This window comes from Scyliorhinus torazame, chromosome 5, assembly GCF_047496885.1.
Source record: "Scyliorhinus torazame isolate Kashiwa2021f chromosome 5, sScyTor2.1, whole genome shotgun sequence".
In the NCBI taxonomy this organism is placed as follows: Eukaryota; Metazoa; Chordata; class Chondrichthyes; order Carcharhiniformes; family Scyliorhinidae; genus Scyliorhinus; species Scyliorhinus torazame.
This window is the reverse complement of record NC_092711.1, coordinates 67,722,276-67,746,856: the sequence shown is the minus strand read 5'-3', so window position 1 is coordinate 67,746,856 and position 24,581 is coordinate 67,722,276. Positions and strand designations below refer to the sequence as shown.

The following is a 24,581-nucleotide window of genomic DNA, read 5'->3' as shown; positions in this document are numbered from 1 at the left end:
CAGTCTTCACAGTAGAAGACATGAGTAATATCCCAACAATTCCGGAGAGTCAGGGGGCAGAGGTGAATATGGTATCCATCACAAAGGAGAAAGTGCTAGAGAAACTAAGAGGTCTAAAAATTGATAAATCCCCGGGCCCAGATGGACTACATCCTAGAGTTCTGAAGGAGATAGCTGAAGAAATAGTGGAGGCGTTAGTTATGATCTTTCAAAAGTCACTGGAGCCAGGGAAAGTCCCAGAGGATTGGAAAATCGCTGTTGTAACCCCCCTGTTCAAGAAGGGAACAAGGAAAAAGATGGAAAATTGTAGGCCAATTAGCCTAACCTCGGTTGTTGGCAAGATTCTAGAATCCATTATTAAGGATGAGATTTCTAAATTCTTGGAAGTGCAGGGTCGGATTAGGACAAGTCAGCATGGATTTAGTAAGGGGAGGCCGTGCCTGACAAACCTGTTAGAGTTCTTTGAAGAGATAACAAATAGGTTAGACCAAGGAGAGCCAATGGATGTTATCTATCTTGACTTCCAAAAGGCCTTTGATAAGTTACCTCACAGGAGACTGCTGAGTAAAATAAGGGCCCATGGTATTCGAGGCAAGGTACTAACATGGATTGATGATTGGCTGTCAGGCAAAAGGCAGAGAGTTGGGATAAAAGGTTCTTTTCCGGAATGGCAACCGGTGATGAGTGGTGTCCCGCAGGGTTCAGTGTTGGGGCCACAGCTGTTCTCTTTATATATTAACGATCTAGATGACGGGACTGGGGGCATTCTGGCTAAGTTTGCCGATGATACAAAGATAGGTGGAGGGGCAGGTAGTATGGAGGAGGTGGGGAGGCTGCAGAAAGATTTAGACAGTTTAGGAGAGTGGTCCAAGAAATGGCTGATGAAATTCAACGTGGGCAAGTGCGAGGTCTTGCACTTTGGAAAAAAGAATAGAGGCATGGACTATTTTCTAAACGGTGACAAAATTCATAATGCTGAAGTGCAAAGGGACTTGGGAGTCCTAGTCCAGGATTCTCTAAAGGTAAACTTGCAGGTTGAGTCCGTAATTAAGAAAGCAAATGCAATGTTGTCATTTATCTCAAGAGGCTTGGAATATAAAAGCAGGGATGTACTTCTGAAGCTTTATAAAGCATTAGTTAGGCCCCATTTAGAATACTGTGAGCAATTTTGGGCCCCACACCTCAGGACGAATATACTGGCACTGGAGCGGGTCCAGCGGAGATTCACACGGATGATCCCAGGAATGGTAGGCCTAACATACGATGAACATCTGAGGATCCTGGGATTATATTCATTGGAGTTTAGGAGGTTGAGGGGAGATCTAATAGAAACTTATAAGATAATGAATGGCTTAGATAGGGTGGGTGTAGGGAAGTTGTTTCCATTAGCAGGGGAGACTAGGACCCGGGGGCACAGCCTTAGAATAAAAGGGAGTCACTTTAGAACAGAGATGAGGAGAAATTTCTTCAGCCAGAGAGTGGTGGATCTGTGGAATTCATTACCACAGAGGGCGGTGGAGGCCGGGACGTTGAGTGTCTTTAAGACAGAAGTTGATAAATTCTTGATTTCTCGAGGAATTAAGGGCTATGGAGAGAGAGCGGGTAAATGGAGTTGAAATCAGCCATGATTGAATGGTGGAGTGGACTCGATGGGCTGAATGGCCTTACTTCCACTCCTATGTCTTATGGACACCACACACATGATCTGCCTCTTTCCAGTGGAGACAGTCAGTGAGAACAGACACAGAGTTGATTCAATATTACACCCACCACGTGGATTGCAGCAGCTGGTTAGTCAGTCTGGGTCGCTATAGTAGGATTAGCAGGAGTGTCAAACCCGAGTAATACAAGTCTAAATAGTTTAATAAACGTGTTGAAGTTATCTCCACGTCTGAACCTTCCTTTGTCAAATGCACCACAAGGAAGACGCTTATGTTACACCTACAACATAACAAATCAGACTCAATCCATTTGCTGAAAAATATGCCTTTTCGATGGCGTAGATCGTCTGTAATTGTTCCCATTAGCAGCAGTTCCAATGGCAAATCATCCCGATTTCGTGGAAAAATATGATAGAGAATAATGTATTTATTCATAGCATTCCGATTTGTTAACATCTCGAACAGGACGCGTAAAATGATGACAGAAGAAGATTCAATGGGAAATTTCAAAAGGGGATTGTCATAATGTGAAAAGGGAAAACAAGATGGAAGATTTGGGGTGCGAAAGACGATTGGGAAAGCATTTTCAAATAGGCACGTGCACGGTAAGTGCAATGCTCATTCCGTTCCCTAATTGTCTATAACTCTGGGCGATTCATGCCAGTCCGCCACTAATAGTTCTCATTCAGCTGAGCAGTGAGCAGGTGCAGGATGGTCACATAACTTTAGAGATTGAACCGTAGCTATTTCCGCTCCATCTGTCGTGCCTGCTCCTGATAACAACCCGACTAGTTTAGAGTCTGTGGTGTCCCCGGTCACAGTTTCCGATTGTTGATCTCACTCTAACACCATTGTGATATTCTAGAAATTGCTGTCGCTTCTCGATTCCTGTCATTGGTTTGATCAGCCGTGCAGTGGGACCTGAGTCTGTTTTTTCTGCTCGGACAGATAATTTCCTGAGAGCAACTAATTCTGGAACTTGAGAAACCGCCCCTCAGCTCTCCTCATCACCATCTCTCCTCGCGAAAACTCCTCCACGGTGTAACCTGATATTATTGTTAATTAAATAATGATGATGATGATGGGGTGGCCGTTATGTTGGTCAATATGAGGCTGATGTTGAATTTGGTTTTATTTTTGCTGTTGGTTTCTGTCAGACTGGAGCCACCAGGACCCAGGGGATCAGCGGGGAGGCTGAGATAAGAGTTGAAGAGGACAGTGACGTCACACAACAGCTCACAGTGGATACAATAGATCCTGACAGATACAGTCAGCATCCGGGCAGCCTGCATGGCTCATGTTTCATCTGATTGGAGAAAATCTGCGCAGCAGAAAGGTATAAATGATCGTAATATGACTCACTTCCAGATAAATCCCTGTACATAAGTTACCGACCGAGATACAGCACAGTTGAGCTTTCTGACCACAGGAAGAGGACGGATGTACAGTAGTGTAGACAGCTCAATGTAGCAGCAGGAGCGGGTTACTGACGATCAGAACAGGCCCTGTTCAGCTCAGCAGGGAAGATCAATCCTCTGATTGCCAGGGACACTCGGGTGCAAGACAACGTCAGAAACATTGGCCCCCGTGACAGTGCAGCAACAATCTGTAAGGACCATACAAGAACAAGGCTGTGGCGGTCTCGGACGTTCATGACTTGTGGATTCATCCGAGCGCCGCAAGTTTTATGGCCCTCACCGTGAACCACACCCCTCTGAAGCAAGTCCCGTATCTGGCCGACTCCCTCGCAGCAGGCAAGAGATGTGTTTTCGATCGAAAAATCGAATTTCTACTGAAGCCTAAAGCAGACCCCATGATCCAACATAATAATAATAATCGGGTTGCCCGTGAGTCCTTGTTGAAATTCTTGTGTTAAATGAAGAATTTCATGTGTTAAATGCAACAGCAGAGTTTGATACTCTCTGTTTTGTTACAGGAACGGACGGAACAGACTCAGCGGCCTTGGGCTCATCTGAGTTAACGGGTCTGGAAGACCAAACTATAATTTCCGGCTACATAATTTCCACATCTGAGAGCTTTCATTCCCCCGCTGGTCCGCGGGCTTTCCACGTTTTAATTTACCATCTACATCGCGCCATGGAGATGAGACTCGTGATTCCCCAAATCGCTCCTCTGTTCACCCGGAGAAGAGCGGGGACACTAATCTAACTGTATGATACATACACCTGACTGTTCATGACTCCAGAATCCAACAATTTCCGCAGACAGCGGCAGCAAAGCAGACTTAGTGGAGCTGTAAATACTCGCTGAGGTTTTTGTACGGTGCTCGAGCTGCTTTCTAACGCTGTGCCTCACTGCACAGTAATAGACCGCCCCGTCATCCACACTGAGGGCGCTGATATTGAGGTAACCGTTCTGTTTAGACTTGTCAGCAGCCGCCAGATATCGACCTGAAACTGCATCATCCTTCAGAGCAAATACATTAGTAATAATCCAGATTGGTGGCTGTGCCGCTTTCTTCTGATACCATTGCATGTAATCCATGCTGGAGTCTGTATATTCACAATCCAGCCGCACCGAACCTCCTTCTGACACAGTTTTTGTCACCGGTGATTGAGTTACTGGATCTGCGCTGAGCCCGCCTGCGAAGGGAGAGAAATGAAACATCAATAGTCTAAACATAATTCATCTACATTTGTTTGTATATGTGTGAGTTTGTGGAAACTCAACTCTACTCATCATGTGGATATTTCTGATCGTTAATTATATTAAATGTAATTCCAATCTATAACCTGCTAATCTGATTTTATGAACATTATCCGTTACTAACCGTCCAACAGCGCCGCCAGTATTAGCAGAAACATGTCTGACTGAATCTCTGAGTGAATGGGAATGGACTGAGGCAGAGACTGAGAAGCAGAGAGGGAAACCGGGCTCTGTTCAGCTCATTTTTCCACACACACACTGCAGGGGGTAAAGCCCATTGTGACATCACTCAGACCACGACGCCTATTGGTTTTGACGGTGCCGTCACGGAAGTTCATCATTCCCATGTTTGAAGGTGGCGCCCTCTGGTGCCGGAGTAGTTTTACTCCTGTTACAATTCAGCCACTGAATGGATTCAGGGGGTATTGAAATACACAAGAAGACACAAATGTTTCCCAGAAATCTAAACTAGATCTGGTGCGAAACAGTTTTTACTGCTGTTGATGTTTATGTCAGAAAGGGATGCTAAATCGATGAAATCTTTGCTGGCCGTTTCTTTCCAAATCCGGTGCACGACAAATGAGAAGTAGTGTGAGGACGTTGGAGAAAGTGAGGATATTTAAAGATTACCAGGGACGAGGGCCGTTTATGCAAAAGACCCAGAGAATTTTGGCTTCATTTACCTGTCACAAAGGAGGTAGAAGGAAGACTCAATCGTTTTGCTGAAAAATATGCCATTTCGAAGCGTAGATCGTCTGTAATCGTTCCCATTAGCAGCAGGTCCAAAGACAAATCATCCCGATTTCATGGAAAAATACGACAGAGAATAATGTATTTATTCATAATATCCCATTTGTTAACATCTAGAACACGACGCGTAAAATAATGAAAGAAGATTCAATAGCAAATTTCAAAAGGGGATTGTCATAATCTGAAAATGGAAAGCAATATGGAAAATGTGGGGTGTGAAAGGCAATTGGGATAGCATTTTCAAATAGGCACTGCACGGTAAGCGTATTGTTCATTCCGTTCCCTAATTTTGGATACTTCTGGGCGATGCATGCCAGTCCCCCCTAATTGTTCTCACTCACTTGAAAAGTGAGCAGGTGCAGGATGGTCACATGCCTCTAGAGATTCAACCGTAGCTATTTCCGCTCCGGCAAACCCGCCTGCAGCTGATACCAGCCGCACAATCTGACTAGTTTTGAATCTGCGGTGTCTCGGGGAGCAGCTTCCGTTTGCTGTTCTCATTTTCATTCTGAAACGATTGTGCTGTTGGAAACATTGCTGCTCATGACCCATTCGTGGCATCGGATGGGTCAGCAATGCAGTGGTCGGGGAGTGTATATTTCTGCTGCAGCTGATCACTTCCTCCACTGAAGAGGGACTAATTCATGACCATCCTGCTTCCACTCCTCAACATGATCTGACTTCTCAGAAACTCCCTGACTTTAAAACTCCATTATCCCCTGACTGATCTTTCCACCCAAATATCACTGATTCTACTTGTTTGTCCAATAATCCCATTTTCCTCAAACCCGTGGGGCACTCCGTATTTCATTTCTATTTTTGTAATTTACCACAATTTCCTCTTCAGTTACCTCACGGGGCCACTGCCTTCCTATTACCCCTCCTATTTAGACCGTAGACAGTTAGTATGGCCAGTGAGAAACTCTTCTCCTCAGAAACTCCGGAAATAGCAACACAACAACATAGGCTTTTTTCATCACTCCTTCCACGCGATAGACTAACCCCTAAAGGGGAATGTATATGCCCTTGTCTTAAAAACACGATGACATTGATATTCTGCCTAAGAAACCTGAGATACTTGTTTGTTAAGCATATCTTGGTCCTCTCTAAATTATATGAAAATAACGATATAAGAAATAGCATCGGGCGCAGATCAGTTGACCCTTCGAACCTTCAGTAAGATCACAGTTGATCAGATTGCGGCCGGAGGTCTAATTTCCTGCCTGTTCTTCAGAAACGGGAACTCGCTTGGAAATCTAAAGCTTCCGTGGAGATCAAAAACAACCTCGTTTTTTTTCAATGAGGGACAGTTGAAAATATCCACCTTGAAATAGTGTCCATGACGGGAAGTGAGGAAAGACATTCCCTGAATTCAGATTCTCGCATAATCCTCAGGAATTTTTCGACTGGTTTGGGACCATTTGCCAATGTTTCTGACAAACTGCTGGATCCAATTAAAGAATTATCTGCATTCAGTCATGCCTTATTAATAACTGTGTAATTTGCTTTGAAATGTATATCGAAAGCTATCACTCGATTACAATAATGGTCTGTCTACCAATGCTTGCTTTGTGTGTGTGTGAATGTGTGTGTATGTGTGCATGTGTGTTTATGTTTGTGTGAGGGAATGTATGTGTCTGTTTGAGTATGTGTGTGCTTGTGTGTGTTTTGTACATGCGTGCGTGCATGTGTTCGTTATTGCCTTCCTTTTAGGCGTATGCGTCTGGAAGTGTTAATTTGTATGCATCCACGTCTGATTCCCGGCGTCTGCAGTTAAGCTTATTTTACCAAAACTTGATGCAAGACGGTGCTGCTAGATAATTTGGTAAATATTTTTTACAGCAAACATTTTCAATGTATGTAAATTACTTCAACTAATCAAGCCATTGTGTGCACATTTTTAAATTCTGATCATGCGCATAATATTTCTCACGTTATTAAGTTTGGAATTATTAATGGGTCATATCAATACCAGGAATTGCTTCACTTTCAACCTCGTCAAATATTACAAGAGATGGGATGAGAGAGGGGAAAAGAGTGAGCAAAGTAGAAAGTGATACTGACAATAAATGGATGGTGCAGGGAGAGAGCGAGACAAGCACATGGAAGGAGAGCTAGGGGGCAGGGAGAGAGCGAGACAAGCACATGGAACGAGAGCTAGGGGGCAGTGAGAGAGAGAGACAGGCACATGGAAGGAGAGCTAGGGGGGCAGTGAGAGAGAGACAAGCACATGGAAGGAGAGCTAGGGGGACAGTGAGAGAGAGAAAGATGTAAAGCAAAACTCGAAGCAGAAGGTCAAGAAAGAGAAAGATACCGAAATAGGTTTAGCCACACTGGGGAGCGGTTACATATGTTTAACTGTAAGTGTGAGCCTCTGCTTGTATGAAAGCGTTTGCGTGTGCGTCTGGTGTGCATCGACAGAGCGACAGCCTCAAGCGGATTAGCACGGAAAGAGCTTTGAGTGTTCATGCAGTAATAGGGCACCAGCATCACTGATTGGTTCGTCATTAGTCCCATTTCTGAGAGAGCAGCCAATCCTCTTCTTCGGCAGCTGTCCCTCAGATTCACAATAAGCGAAGCATTCCCATTTCTGTGTTCACTGTTTAATGTCAGTCTCTAACATCCGGAATATTTAAAACATTCTGATTTCTCCTATGTCCTTTCCCGGTAACCATGGTCGTGCTGCCCGGTGAGTGGATTGTTGAGGCGTTTCCATGTTCCATTGTTTGCATTTACTCTGCTGTCTTGCACAGGTTGGTCTTTGTTTCAGAATTAGTGGAACGGATTCAATGTCCCATAGATGATTCAGGAAGGACAGACCGTAACACAAAACTGCAATTACGATCCATCGGATAGCTATCCCTACCTCTTTGGTACATTCGCTATCCTGCAGAAACTCCGCGATACTTACTGAGGAGGTATGGCAAGGGGCAGGGCGCTAGTTCTCCAGAATTCCAAGAGCGTTTTTATTGCTGATTTCGACCAGGACAAGGAAACAGTTTCTTTAAATATTAGTTGGGCTTCTGTCCCTGACTCTGCCGTGTATCTCTGTGCGCTGAGGTGCATTCAGCCCGTAGAAAAATAGGCAAGGCATCTCTTCCCCTCTCACTGAATCGGAGTGAAGCTCAGATACACACCTCAGGTCAAAACCAATTTGTAAAATAGCTGTCAGCAGAACGCAAACTGAATGGCATTGCCAGAGAAGGCAACCCTGTTGAGCATCAAACTGAGCCCTACACCAGATACACTGTAGAGGCCAAAAAAGTGTCCCTGGGAATGTGAACAACAAAGTGAAGGGATGAGCGAGCTTCAGCATTGCTGTTCCGCCACAAGCAGGAGAGTGCGCATGCGTCGGTGCTTCCGCCTGAGGAAAGTCAGACTACAGCCTCTGTGACGTCAACCTGTACTCTTTGTGACGTCAGTCTGCCACTTCTTCGTGACGTCAGAGCTCCCTGTTCCGTGGAGCTGCTCCTAACATTAAACCCTGTTTTTGAAAGGAATAAAGAAAGAAAAGGCGCAGGAACGGATAATTAACCCAGATGTTTATTTCGTGCTGCAACTGCCTGTCATTTTGAAGTTTCTATTTTGTTTGTCTTTTCAACCGCTTCTGGGACCGGTATCTTGACGTTTTCATTCAAAATGAGATTGGTTTCTTGGCAGTATTGGGTTTGAGAGGCTGACAGCGCTGCTCATGTTACGGGTGAATCTGCCCGAGGTTCTGTAGAACCCCCAAACAGACAGGAGACTGAGCTACTGCCGGCGGGAGAGGCGTGCAGGGGCCTGTCGGGAGGTGAGTATTGGCTTTAAAAACACTTACCTGGTCCCGTTTCTGTTCTTCTTTTCTGTGTTATTTTTTATATATAAGGCTGGAACCGGAAGTTCGACCCGGAACCGGAAGTTCGACCCGCGGACTTCTGGGAAGCCCCCCCACCAATACATTCTGGTGGAGAGGAAACCCGAGACACTACAGGTGTAGTGTCTCCCACCCGCCCTCCTCCTCTAACCTAATAATAAGACCCATTGGTGTGAGGTAAGTGCCATATTTACATTATTATTTTAAAAAAAAAATATTTATTAATCAGATCTTGGTCGGAAGTTAGAGGGATGGCAGGGAAGGGAGTGCAATGTTCCTCCTGCAGGATGTTTGAGGTGAGGGATGCCGTTAGTGTCCCTGCTGATTTTACCTGCAGGAAGGGCAGCCAACACCAGCTCCTCCAAGACCGAGTTAGGGAACAGGAGCTGGAGTTGGATGAATTTCGGATCATTCGGGAGGCAGAGGGGGTCATAGATAGCAGCTTCAGGGAATTAGTTACACCAAAGATTGGAGATAGATGGGTAACTGTAAGAGGGACTGGGAAGAAGCAGTCAGTGCAGGGACCCCCTGCGGTCGTTCCCCTGAGTAACAAGGATACCGCTTTGGATACTTGTGGGGGGGACGACTTACCAGGGGTAAGCCATGGGGTACTGGCCTCTGGCACGGAGTCTGTCCCTGTTGCTCAGAAGGGAAGGGGGAGAGGAGCAGAGCATTAGTAATTGGGGACTCGATAGTCAGGGGCACAGATAGGAGATTTTGTGGGAGCGAGAGAGACGCACGTTTGGTATGTTGCCTCCCAGGTGATGTCTTGGATCGTGTTTTCCGGGTCCTTAAGGAGGGGGAGCAGCCCCAAGTCGTGGTCCACATTGGCCCTAACGACATAGGTAGGAAAGGGGACAAGGATGTTAGGCAGGCTTTCAGGGAGCTAGGATGGAAGCTCAGAACGAGAACAAACAGAGTTGTTACCTCTGGGTTGTTGCCCGTGCCACGTGATAATGAGATGAGGAATAGGGAGAGAGAGCAATTAAACAAGTGGCTACAGGGATGGTGCAGGCAGGAGGGATTCAGATTTCTGGATAACTGGGGCTCTTTCTGGGGAAGGTGGGACCTCTACAGACAGGATGGTCTACATCTGAACCTGAGGGGCACAAATATCCTGAGGGGGGATATTTGTTAGTGCTCTTTGGGGGGGGGGGGGGGTTAAACTAATGCAGCAGGGGCATGGGAACCTGGATTGTAGTTTTAGGGTACGGGAGATTGAGAGTATAAAGGTCAGGAGCACAGATTTGACTTTGCAGGAGGGGGCCAGTGTTCAGGTAGGTGGTTTGAAGTGTGTCTACTTCAATGCCAGGAGTATACGAAATAAGGTAGGGGAACTGGCAGCATGGGTTGGTAGCTGGGACTTCGATGTTGAGGCCATTTCGGAGACATGGATAGAGCAGGGACAGGAATGGTTGTTGCAGGTTCCGGGGTTTAGGTGTTTTAGTAAGCTCAGAGAAGGAGGCAAAAGAGGGGGAGGTGTGACGCTGCTAGTCAAGAACAGTATTACGGTGGCGGAGAGGATGCTAGATGGGGACTCTTCTTCCAAGGTAGTATGGGCTGAGGTTAGAAACAGGAAAGGAGAGGTCACCCTGTTGGGAGTTTTCTATAGGCCTCCAAATAGTTCTAGGGATGTAGAGGAAAGGATGGCGAAGATGATTCTGGATAAGAGCGAAAGTAACAGGGTAGTTATTTTGGGAGACTTTAACTTTCCAAATATTGACTGGAATAGATATAGTTCGAGTACATTAGATGGGTCGTTTTTTATACAATGTGTGCAGGAGGGTTACCTGAAACAATATGTTGACAGGCCAACAAGAGGCGAGGCCACATTGGATTTGGGTTTGGGTAATGAACCAGGCCAGGTGTTAGATTTGGAGGTAGGTGAGCACTTTGGGGACAGTGACCACAATTTGGTGACGTTTACGTTAGTGATGGAAAGGGATAAGTATACCCCGCAGGGCAAGAGTTATAGCTGGGGGAAGGGCAATTATGATGCCATTAGACATGACTTGGGAGGGGTAGGTTGGAGAAGTAGGCTGCAATTGTTGGGCACACTGGATATGTGGAGCTTGTTCAAGGAACAGCTACTGCGTGTTCTTGATAAGTACGTACCGGTCAGGCAGGGGGGAAGGCGTGGAGCGAGGGAACCGTGGTTTACCAAAGAAGTGGAATCTCTTGTTAAGAGGAAGAAGGAGGCCTATGTGAAGATGAGGTGTGAAGTTTCAGTTGGGGTGCTTGATAGTTACAAGGTAACGAGGAAGGATTAAAGAGAGAGCTATGACGAGCAAGGAGGGGACATGAGAAGTATTTGGCAGGTAGGATCAAGGAAAACCCAAAAGATTTCTATAGGTATGTCAGGAATAAAAGAATGACTAGGGTAAGAGTAGGGCAAGTCAAGGACAGGGATGGGAAGTTGTGTGTGGAGTCTGAAGAGATCGGCGAGATACTAAATGAATATTTTTCGTCAGTATTCACTCAGGAAAAAGATAATGTTGTGGAGGAGAATGCTGAGACGCAGGCTATTAGAATAGATGGCATTGAGGTACGTAGGGAAGAGGTGTTGGCAATTCTGGACAGGCTGAAAATAGATAAGTCCCCGGGGCCCGATGGGATTTATCCTAAGATTCTCTGGGAAGCCAGGGAAGAGATTGCTGAGCCTTTGGCTTTGATTTTTATGTCATCATTGGCTATAGGATAGCAAATGTGGTTCCTTTGTTCAAGAAGGGGAGTAGAGACAACCCTGGCAACTATAGACGGCCTCATGTCTGTTGTAGGTAAAGTCTTGGAGGGGATTATAAGAGACAAGATTTATAATCATCTAGATAGGAATAATATGATTAGGGATAGTCAGCATGGCTTTGTGAAGGGTAGGTCATGCCTCACAAACCTTATCGAGTTCTTTGAGAAGGTGACTGAACAGGTAGACGAGGGTAGAGCAGTTGATGTGGTGTATATGGATTTCAGTAAAGCGTTTGATAAGGTTCCCCACGGTAGGCTATTGCAGAAAATACGGAGGCTGGGGATTGAGGGTGATTTAGAGATGTGGATCAGAAATTGGCTAGCTGAAAGAAGACAGAGGGTGGTGGTTGATGGGAAATGTTCAGAATGGAGTTCAGTTACAAGTGGCATACCACAAGGATCTGTTCTGGGGCCGTTGCTGTTTGTCATTTTTATAAATGACCTAGAGGAGGGCGCAGAAGGGTGGGTGAGTAAATTTGCAGACGACACTAAAGTCGGTGGTGTTGTCGACAGTGCGGAAGGATGTTGCAGGTTACAGAGGGACATAGATAAGCTGCAGAGCTGGGCTGAGAGGTGGCAAATGGAGTTTAATGTAGAGAAGTGTGAGGTGATTCACTTTGGAAGGAATAACAGGAATGCGGAATATTTGGCTAATGGTAAAATTCTTGGAAGTGTGGATGAACAGAGGGATCTCGGTGTCCATGTGCATAGATCCCTGAAAGCTGCCACCCAGGTTGATAGGGTTGTGAAGAAGGCCTATGGAGTATTGGCCTTTATTGGTAGAGGGATTGAGTTCCGGAGGCATGAGGTCATGTTGCAGCTGTACAAAACTCTGGTACGGCCGCATTTGGAGTATTGCATACAGTTCTGGTCACCTCATTATAGGAAGGATGTGGAAGCTTTGGAACAGGTGCAGAGGAGATTTATCAGGATGTTGCCTGGTATGGAGGGAAAATCTTATGAGGAAAGGCTGATGGACTTGAGGTTGTTTTCGTTAGAGAGAAGAAGGTTAAGAGGAGACTTAGTAGAGGCATACAAAATGATCAGGGGGTTAGATAGGGTGGACAGTCCGAGCCTTCTCCCACGGATGGAAATGGCTAGCACGAGGGGACATATCCTTAAACTGAGGGGTAATAGATATAGGACAGAGGTCAGAGGTAGGTTCTTTACGCAAAGAGTGGTGAGTCCGTGGAATGCCCTACCTGCAACTGTAGTGAACTCGCCAACATTGAGGGCATTTAAAAGTTTATTGGATAAGCATATGGATGATAATGGCATAGTGTAGGTTAGATGGCTTTTGTTTTTTTGACTTCCCATGTCGGTGCAACATCGTGGGCCGAAGGGCCTGTACTGCACTGTATCGTTCTATGTTCTATGTAAGGTAGACGCACAGAGGGAAGACTGCTTTCCACCACATTTCCCACAGACAGAACACAGTAATAGACGGCACAGTCAGTCAGCTGCCACCCCTTGAAGCTTAAACTGGCGAATTGAGTAGAGGTCTCGAATTCTACTGGTAAATCTGGCTTGGCAAAACTTTCATGAACCCACCCCGAATTTCCGCAGTGCAACGTCGCGCGCTAATGAAGCTGATATTGCATATACCTTTTTAAGTTTTCCTTTCTACAATTGTCTTTAGATCTAAGGACAGCAACTGACAAACAGAGCCTCTAAGACCTGGATCTAAAACCATATTCAAACAAGAAATTATCAGACCGGCGGGTGTTTAATATTCTGATTCATACCCTATTTTGGAAGTTAGAGAAAATGCGGAAGGTGTTTAGTCCACAATTACTTGTCAGAAATATTCCCACCGGGACAGCACGGTGGCGCAGTGGTAGCACTGCAGTCTCACGGCGCCGAGGTCCCAGGTTCAATCCCGGCTGTGGGTCACTCTCCGTGTGGAGTTTGCACATTCTCCCCGTGTTTGCGTGGGATCCGCCTCCACAACCCAAAGATGTGCAAAGTAGTTCGATTGAACACGCTAAATTGCCCCTTAATTAGAAAAAATTAATTGGGTACCCTAAATTTAAAAAAAAGAAATATTCCCACAATATCCCGATGCTAAGTCACATTCTGCTCGCTATCCGCTCTGTCAAAGGACGGTTGAATATTTGAAGACACCGATTCTGATCCCACCATCAATAATCTGCTGAAAGGCCTTAGGATTCTATCAGCTCACTGCCATTTGCTCGCAGTGCGGTTGTGAAACGAATGAATAATGAAGTGACTGCAAGTGAACAGAAACATATCGGGCTCGGGCTCGGCTACGGTGCCGTGTCCTTTTCGGGGGCTCGTTCTGTTGGAGGAGTGAGAAGAAAAACTTTCTTTCGATACTTTAAGACAGAAACTCTGGGCTATGAAAGCCAGTGGGAAATATTATAGAAATAAAAAGACACTCCAAAAGGCCATGAACATTGAGGGAAATTGATGCATGGGGTGTGTTTTAACACTCGATGTTCCGAACTTGTAAATATCAATCTTTTGATTAAAACAACCCGGACAACTAAAACACGCTCTCCATATAGAGTTTGTGCGCGGTCGTGATCAAAAGGATCGGTATACTAACGGGGAGATGGGGGAAAAGCTGCACAATAAGTCAGACAGACACAAAAATAACATCAAAAGAAAAAAAACGAGGTGACACCAGAAATTAATTTGTGACTCTCATTTTTATTAGAGTTGTGAGCTGAAAGCAACTACATTAATTCCCTAAGTGGCCCTTGCCTGGTTTTGTTGGGTGCCCTGTCTTGCTCTAAAATTATGAAAAGTCTCGTTGGCTTTCACTGTGGAGGTTGAATGTTTATCGGTGAGCGACCGCCCTCTGGTGGGCACTAACTGGAACTCTCATTGTGGGGTTATTGTACGGCATCTGCTATATCTCTGCAGCAGTGTGGGCTGCATGGCACAGAAATACACGGCGCAGTCGGAGAGAAGGGCCCCGGTGATAGTTAAAGGAACCGTTGTGTTTTCTTTATGCAAAACCGCCAAGAACCTGGCTGGTAAATTTGGAGAATTACTTACATCCCCAGAGCTATATATTGCCATTAAATATTTTGGAGCTTTTCCGGGATACTGGATGTACCAGAACAGAGTTCGAAGAGCAGCTGTCGAATATCTACAATCCAGTGTTACGTTCTGTCCTTCCAGAATCTTTAATTCAGATCGATCCTGGAAAACTGCATCTTCGCCATTTGTTCCTGTAACAAGACACATAATGTTTCAAACGTCTGGGACTGAACATAACATATGGAACATATGCGTGTGTGATATTGAATATTATAGTAAATATTGACTCACTGGGTAGGATGATGAGAATCACCATAAAGCAATATGAGGAGAACATGGTGCCCGGTTTAAAGTTGGAAAGAAATAAGATCATGTTTGAAATACGTTGCAGTTCTAGTCTGATATTAAAGAGTAATCTCCAATCAGCTGCAGGCTTCATTCCATGTGATTTTGAGGGGCGTTTCCCAAGGGTAGGATTGGCTGGTCCCTCAAAACACCTGAGAGTCGGGCTCGAATCGTTCTTGCTCCTGGGCTAATGAACTCCTTCAGCATTTACGCTGCCTTCGTGGCTCCAGCTTTCCCTCCGTGTCTGTCTGTCTCTCTCTGCCGATCGGTTCTCTCTGTCGGTATGTCGTCTCTTTCTCTCTCAATTTCACTGTCACGTTTTCGTTCCTTCGCGTGGCATTCAAATTCAGAGAGCAGAAAATCAAATTCGTCTCAAACTCCTGTTTTAACTAATTCACCATCCAAGGTACAGTGAGGGGACCCGGTGAAGTGATGTGGAGACAATAAAGTCGAGGAAACGAAGAGAGACAAACGAACAGGTAACAACATAAACAGAGAGAGAAATAAAGGGATATGGTAAGAAAAAAACATATAGTAGACGCAGCAATTCAAAATGGGAGGAAAAACAATACATAAATAATAATATATTAAAATATTAAATAAATGTGAAATAAGGTATAATCAATTGAATAAAACACAACACTTGCCAAAATAAGTCACTCCACTGCGATTTAAACAAAATTCGAAATTAATTTATGTCTATCTGTTCAACTGTGTTAAACCACATTATAATAGCAATAAAAAGGAACCCGTAACCGCACCCGTTGCAGTAAACAGGCAAATACGATGGGGGAGCTCTTTGATGGGAGGAACTATAGAATATACAAGATGATAACTACAGATCAGACGCCAGACTACAATGGAAGCAGCTAACTTTGAATCCGGTGTAGGATATGTGCGGATCAGAAGTCCTATCTATCTACCTATCTGCAACCTGTCTACGAATGTGTGTTTAAGATTCAGCGAATCGTTGGCAGGTCTGTGTTTACATCTTGATTAAAACGAACCTCATTTAACCGTATGAACAAAACAAACAAAGAAAGGTACAGCACAGGAGCCGGCCCTTCGGCCCTCCAGGTCTGTGCCAATCATGATGCTTGAACGAAAAGAAAACGTTCTACCCTTACTAGTTCCGTTTCCCTCTATTTCCTCCCTATTCATGTACCCATCCAGATGCCTCTTAAATGTTGCTAATATGCCTGCTTCCACCACATCCTGTGGCAGCACGTACCAAGCACTCATCACTTTCTGCGTGAAAATTAAGTATTTCCTTCCCAGTGAAATCGATTCTCTTCCTGACTGCCATAACTGTTATTGTTGGTAAAACAATAGTGAAGGCGGAGTTGATTATTATATTGATTATCATGAGGCTGACTCTGATTCTTAATATTACTTTTATGTTTGTTAGAATGGAGCTAGAAAGTCTTGATGCATTTTGCTAGATGCTGCAAAAATACGGTTAAAGAGAACAATAATACCATATTCACCTGCATCTTGACAACAGTCGATTCTGCCACTTATGTGCACGGGTACCGTCAGCAGCCAGGGAAACCGCGTGCTACATGCTTCGTCTTATTGGGGTGACTGTGTAGAGGAAGAGTGATCTCAATGATCGATTTCCTTCTACTGTTGATCAGAAGAACAAGATTACCGAGCTAATATGTGGATTTCTGTGCCATGAAGCCCAATCTGCCGCAGAGATATAGCGGATTCCATACAAAAACTCTCACTCACAATTAAATCTGTTCAGATTCAGCACGCACACAAGCGGGTAATTTAGTTTCCACAATGAGAGTGACAGGGAGATTCTTAAAACGTCACCAAGCTGGTGTGGTCCAGTTGCGCCGTTGCACTAGTTTATAATGCAGCTTCGTTGATAATGGATTGGCCGATCGATCAGTGATACCATTACTAGCCTTTTTAGTTTTCAACATCTTTCCCTGTCCTTTTCTTGGTGACTGCACGTGTCTTTATTCATTCCCCTCTCTAATATAAACATTTAAAGCGTTTCCTACTACCTTGTAAATTAATTCAGAACCAGTCGAACACAACTGTTCAGTATTTTGTGTCTGGAAGCCTGCATCCAGTGATGAACAGCAGTGATCAGTGCTGAGTCACTTGCTGTCTGTGGTGCACATTAATGATCTAGATGTGAATGTGGTGGGTGTGCTCAGCAAGTTCACAGGTGACAGGAAAGCTGGTGATGTGATAAATAGCGAGAAGGCAAGTTTGAGATTACCAGACGATATAGACGGGCAGGTCAGATGGGTGAAATTGTGGAAATTGAATTTAACCCGTAAAAGTGTGAAATGATGCATTTTGAGATGACCAACAAGACAAGGGAATACACAATGAAAGGTAGTGTATCCTCACAATAGAGGACCAGATGGACCTTGTGATACATGTCCATAGACCCCCGAAGGCAGCAAAACAGGGAGATAACGTGGTTAAGAGGACATAAGGGTAACTTCTCTTCCTTAGCTGAGGCATAGAACATACGAGCAGGGAAGCTATGATGCAGCGGTATGAAACTGTCGTTAGGCCACAGCTAGAGTACTGTGTGCAGTTCTGGTCACCGCACCATAGGAAGGATGTGGTGGCTCGAGATAGGTTTCAGAGAGATTCACCAGGCTGTTGCCTGGAATGGAGCGTTTCCGCCATCAAGAGGCTGACCCGGCTGCGGTTGTGTTCCTTAGGGCACGGAAGGCTGGGAGGGGCGGGGGGGGGGGGGGGGGCGTACCTGATTGAAGTTTACAACATTTTGAGGAATATAGATAGGGTAGATAGAAAGACACTGTTCCACTTATTAGAGGAGTGAATAACTAGGGGGAACGATTAGGTTAATAGGCAGGGGAATCAGAAGGGATTTGAGGGAACCCATTTTCAGCCAGAGCTGGTGAGAATCTGGATGTCACTGTCTGAACGGGTATAGGTGGAAACTCTCACAACATTTAAGAATCTTTTAGGTGAGCACGTGAAACAACATGACATACAAGGCTATGGAGCAAGCGCTGGAAAATGGGTTGAGAATAGATAGGTGCTTAATGCTCAGACACCATGGGCCGTAGGGTCACTTTCTGCGCTGTAAAACTCTGACTCTATTCGAACCTGGTTTCTATTCACTAAACAGATGAAGATTTCGTTAAGCATTGCATAATTTACTAACAGTGACACTCCTGATACGAGCCTGGTGGCCCGCAGTATGGGATGAAGATTAAGTTACCCGCCTCACAGTGAGACAATTAGATAATTTTTCTATTAAGTTACTTGCAGATAAATCCTACATATAACAATTCTGCCCTCAGCTTTCCTGTGATGTTCTTGTTCTGACGCGCCTTACCTGCCCTGTTTTATTGGAGAGATTGTTGTCGCCTTTCTCTGTTGGGCATTGACTCGATCAGCGTTCCAGTGAGGAGACTCATTTTGGTAATAGTTCTTATTGATATATATGTTCCCAAGGAAATATATATTCTCTGCACCACCAACCCTGGCTGCGACCCAAATCATTGTTAATATCGAAATTATTGTGATGTTTATGTAATGTTAAATATTGTTATTATCGAAGTCAGAATGGAGCCATTAAGATTCACTGGAGCAGCCGGTAGCTGAACAGACGGTTGAAGAGAAAAGTAATATTGCCATTAACAACATTTTTCAAACAAGCTATCACAGACCTTATGTGTTCTGGTACAGTAAGAATACGGGAATTATCTACAGTGTTTTTTTTTTTACCTTATGGAGCAATAACAAAGCAGAGCCCCGACTTTTACGAGAGATTAATTCCCATGCTTAGTAGATCTACCAAAATTACCTCGCCTTGATAGCCACACGGCTGCATACTTCTCCACGACGGAGTCCCGCAATGCTGCAGAGGTACAGCGCATCCCTTAAATCCCACACTGACAGTTCCATTCGATGTCATTCCAGCTAGCTCCCGCACGAGTGAACAAAAGCAAGAATTCACAACTACCGTGAGATTCACAGAGATTTAAGATAATTGCAAAGGAACACAGGACTCATTAAGAACGGACCAAGTCCTCTAGGAAAATTATATCAACAACTCATGTGTATGATAAAAATATACTTGACAAATGCATCTCTGGAACCTTAATTAACCTGCTGCTTTTCAATATATTTCCCCTGCCCGTACCCTCTCATCGTCAGTCTCTACCTTTTACTCATAATGCTTTCACTTTTCTTAACGCAGTCTTTAGTTGGATGATATAAAATCGTTGTTTTTGCTCTGAATATTGAGTCAGGAGCGCTAAACCTGGATATCGTGTTATTCTCAATTTATACATTAGGTCAAAGATTGAAGACAGAATGCAACCTGTCCATCCGCGGCCGAACATCTTTCCCACTAGAGGGCGCGCGTGAGACCACAATACTCCGAAATGCAACGATGTGGAAATGGATGGTAAAGCAGGGCAAGCCGAAATAAAATTTCCGGTGTCTTATTTCCTTTATCTGCCCCACTGTTTTTAAATCCTAGAAAAAATTCTAAACAATGTTACCCATGTCCCTTCGGTGTTGAATTATTGTTGATGAAAACCGTCCCTACATCTTAACTTAGAGACTTTGAAGCCACTCCCTGCGCTCTGTTCCGACCACTTTCAACCCACGAGAGGCACATTCCAAGAAGAAAGCAGTGATGAGAATTCTCTCTCACCTTAAATCCAAAACCTGTACACTATAGATGTTTAGATTAATCATCGCGAACGTAAAGAAAGTCAGAGTTCTACAGAATAAATTAAAACCGATTTTAAAATACATCCGCAGAAAAAGAAGGTGCTGGTGACACTTTTAAATAATAGCGACGATCTATTCTTTATGTCTGCTCAGTTGTATGTGCAGCACCAACAGGTTGATATAATATGAACAACATAACATTTTAATATGACTGCCCGAAAAACCACTCTGACAAAATTTGAAATAATTGGTGTTCACAACTTAATTTTAATGTAAATGTAAATAAGGGAGCGTGAGCACAGGAACCTGGGTCACAGAGAATGTGACAACCTGTTGTACAGATGTTTACGATTTTTTTTGTTGCATGGTTACTTCTTTTGTGTTCCAGCCAATGGCTCTGTCTCATGTTGAGTATAAATCTTGTTACTAAATGTTAAAAATCCCAATGAAATATTTGTCAAAAAAAGAGTCAGTCACATTGCTGTGGATCTGCAGTCTCAGATAGAACTGGTTTTCACAACAACCATCTTGATGAATTTAAATTCCACCACCCACCATGGTGAGATTCTACCCGGGATTTCTGATTTCCTTTCCCAGTGATAATACCACGAGGTCCCAAACTAACAATTTTCACTGAATCACACACTCATTTTGCAGACTCCTCCATCAACATTCCTGACGATGTGCTGGCCGACTGGCAGAACTGACTCAGAGGTGGCGGGAAAGTGGGTTCCAGTCGGGAGTTTGGCGAGTGCTACTGGGAAGGGATCAACTGATTTGGCAGGAGGGTGGGAACTGGAGGGTACATTCAGATGCGGAACAATCAAAAATGGTCATGGAAGGAAAATAATCATTGGCTCAGTCTAGTCATCAAAAGAATCCAACGATAGAAAATAAAATAATAATAATCTTTGTTACTGTCACAAGTAGGTGTATATGAACACTCCAATGAAGCTACTGTGAAAAGCCCCTGGACGCCACACTACGGCGCCTGTTCGGGTACACAGAGGCTGTATTCAGAATGTCTAATTCGCCTAACAAGCACGTCTTTCGGGAGGAAACCAGAGCACCCAGAGGAAACGCATGCAGTCACTGGGAGAATGTGCAGACTCTGCACAAACAGTAGTCGATGTGGGAGTCGAACCCGGGACCCTGGCGCTGTGAAGTAAACAATGCTCATCACTGTAGACCGTGTCGCCCTGTGAACGGAGGTTTCGGCAGTGGTCATGGGATATAATTCACTATCATGAGCACAGCAAAGAAAACAGTCCAACTGAGAGCCGGAATAGGAACCTAGCAATCTGAAATAATAGTTAATATAGAAAAGATTAAAGGGGGACAGGAATGGCGACTCAACATTTCTCCTGACAGGGTTTTCGGACAGAGATAGACAGGGGGATTAAAAGGGTGGGTAACTAGATTGGTTTGATCATCAAATACACACATTTGTGTAGGAAAAGGAATGATATGTTGGAAGATGATCAATTGACGGCAAAGCGATTGAGTTTAGGGCCAACACAGGAGCTGTCATACACTGGGAGTGTATTATTGACCCTCAGTCAGAGGGAGATAGAATGGTAATTATTCAGGTAAATCTTTGTGAAGTGCAATAAGGAAAGGGCCATTTCACGCCCTGGAATACTAGAGCAGTATCACAACCACCATGATGCCAGTCATGTGCCCAGTGCAGTAAACAGAAAAACAACGTAGGCGAGCTCCATCTGGTGGCCATCCGAGGTATGTGGACCTTTCCTGGAAAATCATCGAATTCTCAAATTACTGAAAGATGCTGTTGCATAGAACATACAGTGCAGAAGGAGGCCATTCGGCCATCGAGTCTGCACCGACCCACTTAACGAACTTAACCCCTCACTTCCACACTATCCCCGTAACCCAATAACCCCTCCTAACCTTTTTTGGACACTAAGGGCAACTTATCATAGCCAATCCACCTAACCTGCACGTCCTTGGAATGTGGGAGGAAACCGGAGCACCCGGAGGAAACCCACGCATACACGGGGAGAATGTGCAGACTCCGCACAGACAGTACCCAGCAGGGAATCGAACCTGCGACCCTGGCGCTGTGAAGCCGCAGTGCTAGCCACTTGTGCTACCGTACTGCCCGTTGCGTGGTGATGTGGCATTACTTTTCGTTTATATTGCTATTATTCCGATTTATTTCAATGAAGATAAACCTATACACGGAGATAATTCCAACTTTATTTTAAATCCTGGCGATTCCCGTTGTTTAGTGTAATATCTCAGTCACATTGGTTAAATAAACTAATTTTAAACAATATGAAACCACGGAGGTCACGATGAGATCCCAGCACGAAAAAGATGTCACTATGAAGCCTGACTCACACAAATATCCTGTGTTATTTTCTGATCTCCACGTAAGTGTTTCCATTTTAATCCTACCCATCAGCTGTAGATATTATATTTTACCTGATTTAGCTGCTCCTATTAATTGAACACTTTGGTGATCTCCGTGCAAACTTGGTCGAATTGGATATTCTATAGTCTGAACTTCAGGAAAACGAGAGAAAGAGAAACAAGCGGAGGACTTGTGAGAGAGAGGGTCAGAAACAGAGAAAGGGGAAACAGAGATATAAAGACAGAGCGACAGAGCGAGCAGACCCTGAGACAAAGAGAGCTGGAGGGACAGAGAATGTCTGGGAGAAAGAGGAAGGTAGAAGATATCATTAATCCAGAACGAACACTGATTGGTGCCCAACTGCCATCAGTTTTGGCAGTTTAGCCAATCATGCTACCTTGGGTAGGGTGCTCTTTCCAGGAGCCGGTGCAGACTCGATGGGCCGAATGGCCTCCTTCTGCACTGTAAATTCTATGATATCTGTAGGAAACGCCTCTCCTTTTCCTAGTCAGTGAAGCATTCATTCATCTGAATTTCTGCTTTAATACCAGAACATATTCAAAATCTAATTTATTTCTGTCGAACTCTAATCCAGACACCATGTGTTCCCCATGTTGGTTACTGATAATAATGGTCACGTTGTCCGGTGAGTCGATGTTCTAATGTTCACCGTGTGTTCCATGTGCTATCTTAACTCCCAGGTGTTGAATACGTTTTGTGTTGTTCCAGGAACAAATGGCGAAGATTCAGTGTCCCAGGATCGACCTGAGATAACGGTTCTGGAAGGACAGAGCATTAACCTGGACTGTAGATACTCGACAGCTGTATTTGATACTCTGTTCTGGTACATTCAGTATCCCGGGGATCCTCCGAGGAATTTAATGGAAGTATATAGCATGGGCACTTCAGATAAGTCTCCAGTTTTCCCAGCCAGGTTCTCGGCTGCTTTGCACAAAGAAAACCAAACGGTACCTTTAAATATTGCCACGGCTGATCTCCCCGACAGTGCCGTGTATTTCTGCGCCATGGAGCCCGCACTGCTGCAGAGATACAGCGGGTCCGGTACAAAAACTCACACTGGGAGTTCCAATCATTTATCGGCAGAGGGCGCTCTCACACTGATAGACAGACACAATTACTTAGCCTGTGAGGGTCACAGGGTCATTAATAAAACATCAAAAACAAACACAGCACTCACTAAGAACAAGCGAGCAGAAACTGAATAATTATATTCGTTAGTTTATAACTTGCATTTCTACTAAAATGAATTCCACAAATTAATTTAGGGTTTGTTAACTCACATTTAGTCTTTTTATGATCTTTCCATTTCTGTCTGAATTATTGTGTGAACGTTTCTCCATCTCCGTTCTCCTCTTCTAGGTCCCTTTGATCAAAGCCGGGACACAGGGTCTATGTGAGGGGATTATTTTATTGGCTGACAGACAGTTTGTAGAAAATGAGCACAGTTCACAAGGCAGTGGTTGCACAGTTTATAACAAACCCAAGGAGAGAGTCCCCCTTAATGGTCATTCTCCTTTCGAATGTCTGTTTAATGTTTTCTGACACAATTCACAAACCTGTTCCCGTCCTACAATAACCAGACCAGCAAACCCATTCCTACCCCGCCTGGGAATATGCAGCGATTCTTCTTCTAAGACACTGACTGTATCCCAGCTCCGACTGTTCCCATTCACTGACAGACAGTTTCCCAACTAGAGGTGGTAAACCACCATTGGAGACGCAAGAAAGTGAAGTAAGACAACCTGAGAAAGGGAACCGATTCTTGATGGTGCAGAATAGAAGGTGTTGCTTCGGATTTCAAGTTTTACAGATAAGACGGAGACAATGCGGCCACCCAGTGTCTGGATTGTATGGGGCTGGTGCGAGCGGGCATTTCGGAAAGTAATTGTGGAACAAACACATTTCATCGCATTTGAAATGGCACCCTACTTAACCGCACATCGCCACCATATCCATGCAACCCTGCAACCCCATCCAACCGAAGGGAAATTTGGCATGGCCAATCCACCTAACCTGCACATCTTTGGACTGTGGGAGGAAACCGGAGCACGCGGAGGAAGCCCACGCGGACACAGGGAGAACGGGCAGTCTCTGCACAGGCAGTGGCCCAAGCAAGAATCGAACCTGGGACCCTGGCGCTGTGAAACCATAGTGCTAACCACTATGTTACCGTGCTTCCCCCAGGTTAGGTGGGGTTATGCCATGAAGGCATATCTTATGTGCCATGTTGTATTTGATTGTGCTATAGTATATTCTAATGTTCTATGTGATAATAAATGTATTATGTTATTGTATATTTGCGTTCTTCTCGGATGCTGCTGGCAGTGACGAGGTATCACAGTCTCCTGAGTCAATGGTGGTTGCCGAGGGAGACATTGCATCCTTGGCCTATTCTACCACAGTAGCAGGGAAGATCCGATAGTGGTAAAGACAATACCCGGATCGAACCATGAAGTACCTGGCGAGC

At 44.7% G+C, this 24,581-nt stretch overlaps 2 long non-coding RNA genes and 1 gene segment (V, D, J or C); 2 read left to right on the top strand and 1 right to left on the bottom strand.

Annotated features, from left to right (window-relative positions):
* The first annotated feature begins 1,888 nt into the window (after positions 1-1,888).
* Positions 1,889-3,712, top strand: LOC140418228 (uncharacterized). The gene is made up of 3 exons (XR_011944859.1): positions 1,889-2,266; positions 2,819-2,997; positions 3,598-3,712. It is a non-coding gene; the product is annotated as an uncharacterized lncRNA (long non-coding RNA).
* Positions 3,713-3,821: 109 nt separating this feature from the next.
* On the bottom strand, positions 3,822-4,518 carry LOC140418227 (Ig kappa chain V region 3381-like). The segment is given in 2 exon segments: positions 3,822-4,264; positions 4,453-4,518. Coding segments are annotated over 2 exon segments (477 nt in total).
* A 4,517-nt stretch (positions 4,519-9,035) lies between these two features.
* LOC140422636 (uncharacterized) lies at positions 9,036-14,185 on the top strand. Its single transcript, XR_011947529.1, has 2 exons — positions 9,036-9,108; positions 13,313-14,185. It is a non-coding gene; the product is annotated as an uncharacterized lncRNA (long non-coding RNA).
* The last annotated feature ends 10,396 nt before the right edge of the window (positions 14,186-24,581 follow it).